Raw genomic sequence first — 5,436 nt, forward strand, 5'->3', positions numbered from 1 at the left:
ATTAAAATTTATTCAAACGAAAAAGCGATTTGAAAAGTTTTCACTAAACCTTTAAATACCAAGGTTTTATCATTCAGGATTCTTTCTTCTTCACACATCATCGCTCCTTCATCTTCCCGAACGCAAACACGCAAAAAACCCTTTTTTAGGTTTCAACCCTATTATTTAAAATCGATTAGATTTAATTAGATGTACTTTGATTTAATTTGTAGATTAATTCCTTTAATTAATTAGATTTAGGTTAATTTTCATAATTAGATAATTGACCTAGATTTAGAATTTTTAACCCAATTTTCTCCTGATCTTCTTCTCCCTATCTAAATTCTTTGTGATTGTCGCATGTATGCTTAATTATTGCTTTACATTTAAAATTCTAGAAATCGTTGTATAGGTCGCAAGTTTTTTTGTAATAGCGTAGATTCATTGTCCGCACTTTAAATTCCTGCTTATATTTTGTTAGATGGATGTTTAATTAGGTGTGCATGGCAAGATAATAAAATCAAACGATAAGCTATCCTAATACAAGATAAAATATTCAAATCTAACACACTTGCATTCACTCACCTCTAGAGTACTCCCCTCTCGAATGCCTTACGAATAAAATGGTCATGTCCCTCGAACGTAGGGGTACCATTAGCAAGAATTCCCTCGATTCAAAATCATAACAAAGATCATAGTCCCTCGATGACCCTCAATGTTGCCTACGAATATATGATCTCGTCCCTCGATTGTTGTCATGATCGTCCCTTCGAATTTGCTAAAGGTACCTCTACGAGTTGCTTTCAATGACTACACGATGACCCTTTGATGACCCGCTTAAATCCAATAAAAGAACTACCTACCAAATAATTGGTATGGATAGTCTCTTTCCCTCAACGAAAGAAAATGAAGAAGAAAGACCCAAATGATTAGGGTAGATTGCTCTTAACTGCTTACTCAAACACAAGAAACGATTTTCACACCACCATTTAAATCAAACAAAATACTTCGTGAATATTATTGAGGACTGACACAAGGATAATTATGAAGCTTTGCCTACTATTGGCACCTCCTTTTCAAGCACATACGACACTCTTGATTTCCACGCAATTTAAATAAAAAGTGAGCTAAGCAATTAAGAGCCCATGGATAACCATGGATATAAAGGGTGCTTGTACCTTCCCTTTATATAATCTACCCCCCGAACTCAATCTCTAATCAAAAAGTTCTTTCCTGTTCTTTTAGCCTTTCCTAAATTGGATAAAATAAAAGTCGGTGGCTGTTGAAAGTATTTGTGGGTAAATATTTTCTATATATCGTATCCACAGGGATTAGTTTAATATCACTGCTGTTCTATAGTCAGATTATTTTGAGTGAGTAAAAATGGTTGATTTTGTTTTATTATTCTAAATTTGCTATTAAACCTAAACAATTATTAAAACTAGAATGCTGAAAATTGGGTAACGAAGAAAGAGATATGTTGAGCTTTAGGGTTCATCAACCTATTCCTATGCAATTTATTAATTAAATCATAAGTGAACCATCATTTGAATTATTATCTTCACGTATCCTCAAACTAGATCCCATGTCTGCAGATTAAGTTAGATAACCTTTTACCGTTATGAGATTCGATCTCTCAGAATATCTATATTGATAAGAGTAATAAAGCACGATAATCATGAAAACTCATTCATAATTCAATCTCTGCAAATTATGAATGAATCAATGTAGTAACCTAGGGCAAAAGTTTGAACCTTTTCTTTCGATCAAAGATTCATTAATAATTTAACATAAAAACAATGTTTCTTATTGATAATAAACTCAAACAATTGTTCATAAGAATTAATCAATGGTATTGCACGATCATAGGTTAACTACTACCTTAAAATCAACAAAAGAGGACTAGCTCTCCATGGATATGAAGAACACACAAAGCTTGATTGAGGTATTCGTCATGATCAAGAGTATATCTTCAATTGATGTAGAATCCACCTTCAATTGTTGCTCTCTGCTTCAGAATCAGACTTCTCTCTTAATTCCGTTCACCAAAAATTGCACCCCCATAATGACGGCAAGGGTTTCTTTTTATAATAAAAAACCTTGATTCGCCGTGCTCGCGGTGCGACAAGGATTCCCGCGGCGCGGCCCAAAATAGTGAGTTTTGCACGGCGCAACCTCTTACTCCTACGATGCGGCCTTGCTTTATCTTGCCTCTTTGCTTTGCTTCCAATTCTTCCAGCTTTCTTTCCATTTCATGCTCTTGTAAGGCTACTTTTTAGCTCCAAACCTACATCAATAATATCCAAAGTGATTCGATTTGCTTCACAACTTGAACTAAACTTATAAGGTTCAATTCTTACCGAAAAACCAATGAAACTATCATAATTTGCTTAAGTTTAGAATAGAAAATAGTTATAATAACACACGAAAATACCATAAATTTACTCCTAACAAACTCTCCCCAACTTAGAATTTTGTTTGTCCTAAAAAAAAGTACTCACCTTAGTGAAGTCGATGATATTTCTCAACAATTATGCAACAAGTTTTCTTTTAAACACATCTGGATGGTTCAAATCAAAGGTCAATTCAAGCACAATTCATCATACCATAAAGTCAGGATACTCATATGAAACAAACTTCACAATTAAATTGCCACAGGAAGGTCCAAAACACTACACAATAACAATTAGACCAGCACTAACACTCTCATCAGAAGATATGATGAATAGAAGAGGGGTTGAACACTCATCCAAACAATCAAATCAACAATTACTCATATCATACATTCACCAAAAGTAGCATCGAATCTTGTGAAATATGAAAATCAAAAGGTCTTTCTAGGGTTGTAATGTGGTTTAGATTCAAAGAAGAAGAAGATATTCAAAGGGTATACTATCTAGGGAAGCATTCTAATCATCTCTTTTGTCTTCTTGATTCTGTTTACCTTTATAGTTCATTTTTCTAACCACTTTCACCTGCTTTCACAGTTTGATTTTTGAAATTCTTTTTATTTTCTTTTTCTTGGAACTTCTTCTTGTTCCATTTTATTCAAACTATAAAGCTTTTCTCTTTTCTTGCCCTTCTTCAACTTGTTCTTTTTTGGCTTTCCTCTCCCCAACTAGGATGTCAACCTCTTATCTGATTTATGAATGCTCCCCCACTTTCTAAGAAGGTAAAGAAGAAAACACATCACCAAAGATTGTGGTTGATGTTTTAACAACAAAAATTTCATTGAGATCAGGATTCAATTCTTTTTTCTTTTGAATTTCATCTATTTTTTCTTGATCCCCGGCTCAAAGAACGGTTGGCAAAGGATCGCACTCTCACAATAGAAAATTAAGAACTGATTGGGCTAAGCAAACTCTCAATTTGAAACAATTGCCTTAGTCACTTTAACAGATTTTTACAAGATAATGCACAACCATGGTTTAGCATGGTACAAAAATGTCAACAAGATTGATGGTCTCCTGCATTTTATAAAAAGTGGAAGGCTTTCCTCACAATGGTTAAGGGCTAAACTGATCCAACAATTGAGGTGTACCATAAAGAAACTTCCAAGGAAATTTACTAGCAAATTAAGTTTCATATTCATCTCAAGAGTTTTGGTATGACAGAATTTTACGTGTTTTGTCGTTTTTCAAAAAATCTATCATTACCATTCAGATGCATGTTGCTCCCTTGTTGAATATTTTCATTGCCTTCCACTTGAGCTTTTCTTTATGTTTTAGGCACTACTCATTCTAAACTAGGGACAAATAAAAACTACGAAATTGAAATGCAAAAATTAAATAAAAGAGTTATTGCGATGGGTTGCCTCCCAACAAGCGCTTTGTTTAACGTCGTTCAAGCTCGACGGTCGGTACTTTCAAGGACTCAAAAGTGATGCATGTTGCTCCCCTCCTCCGAAATACACCTTTAATCGTTTTCCATTAACGTTCCAACTTTCATTCGTCTTAGAATTCTCTACTATAATGGCTCCATAATTACACACATCTTTTACCACAACTGGTCCCGACCACTTTGACTTCAACTTACCCGGAAATAACTTGAGTCTTGAATTGCACAAGAGCACCATTTGTCCAACTTGAAAGTCTTTGTGGCGGATGTTTCCATCATGATATGCTTTCACCTTGTCTTTGTGAACTTGATTTGCCACCTCTTTGACTTACCCTTCGGTGGCATCGATTCGGAAAATATCCTTCTTGTCCTTACGATGCTTCTTAGCTTCAAAAAGATTAAATGTTACCTCTTCATCTCGCACCCTTACTTTCATAAGCCCATCATCAATCATTCGGGCAATTTTCATGAATGTTCTTCCAAGAATTAATGGTACCTCACGATCCTCCTCCATGTCAACTACCACAAAATCCACCAAAAAAAGAATTTGTCCACTTTTACTAGCATGTCTTGAGCTACTCCATACGGTGAAGTGATAGACTTATCGGCTAGTTGCAAGGTCATCCTAGTAGTCTTCATTACAATATTCCCCAATCTCTTGACAATGGATAAAGGTATTACATTGATGCTAGATCCCAAATCAATCAAATCATTACCATCGTAGTTACCTCCAATAGTTAACGGCAAGGTGACTCGTCCCGGATCGGATTCCTTTCTTGGAGTAGTTTTTTGGATTACGGCACTACAACGGGCATCCCGCAAAATTGTCTCTTCATTTGTGTACCTCTTTTTCTTTATGAGAATATTCTTCATGAATTTAGCATACTTGGGCATTTGCTCCAATGCCTCGGCAAATGGAATATTTATGTGAAGTTGTTTGAATATGTCCATAAACCGAGCATAGCACCTTGCATTTTCCTTTGTTGACAGAGCATGGGGGTACGGGAGATTTTGGTTAGGGATCACATTGTTTGCCATCTTTTCCTTGGCACTTTTTCTCCTCCCATTGTTTCTTTTCTCCACTTTCTCACTTTTTTTCTTCGTAGCCTCTTTCTCTACTTCATCTTCTTCTCTTTCCTTCCTTTGATTTTCCATGACAACCTTTATTTCATCATTAACCTCATCTTCTTCAATTTCTCTTTTACTTCTCGTAGGTCCCTTTATAGTCACCACTGCTTTGCAATGTTCTTTAGGATTAGCTTCAGTATTTGCGGAAAAAGATGAACTTGATTTGTTTGCCGCAATTTCCTGGGCAAGTTGGCCCACTTGAGTTTCGAGATTTTTGATAGCCGCTTCTTGATTTTTCTGATTGGCCATTGACATTTGCATGAATTGTGTCATAGTTTCTTCCATCTTTGACTGTCCCCCTTGCTGTTGTGGTTGCGGTTGAGTGTAAGGCTGAAAGGAATGTTGTTGGTAACCTTGGTTATTCGGTCTTTGTTGATAACCTTGGTTGTTATTCCTTTGTTGATAACCTTGTTGATATGGAGGAGGATTCTGATATCGGTTATGCCTTTTACCCTGATTGTTGTTCATGTAATTAACTTCTTCATGGTCCAA

General features: G+C 35.6%; 1 protein-coding gene across 1 annotated transcript; it reads right to left on the reverse strand.

Moving 5' to 3' along the window:
* Positions 1-4,335: 4,335 nt before the first annotated feature.
* LOC131649601 (uncharacterized) lies at positions 4,336-5,229 on the reverse strand. The gene has a single exon (XM_058919355.1). It carries the CDS (start codon positions 5,227-5,229, stop codon positions 4,336-4,338), a length of 894 nt encoding a protein of 297 aa, XP_058775338.1.
* Between the last annotated feature and the right edge of the window lie 207 nt (positions 5,230-5,436).

Source organism: Vicia villosa, linkage group LG2 (genome assembly GCF_029867415.1).
Source record: "Vicia villosa cultivar HV-30 ecotype Madison, WI linkage group LG2, Vvil1.0, whole genome shotgun sequence".
NCBI lineage: Eukaryota > Viridiplantae > Streptophyta > Magnoliopsida > Fabales > Fabaceae > Vicia > Vicia villosa.

Excerpts from the sequence above, each read along its gene's own strand:
- LOC131649601 (XM_058919355.1), bottom strand. The coding sequence starts at position 5,229 with ATGGAAGAAACTATGACACAATTCATGCAAATGTCAATGGCCAATCAG.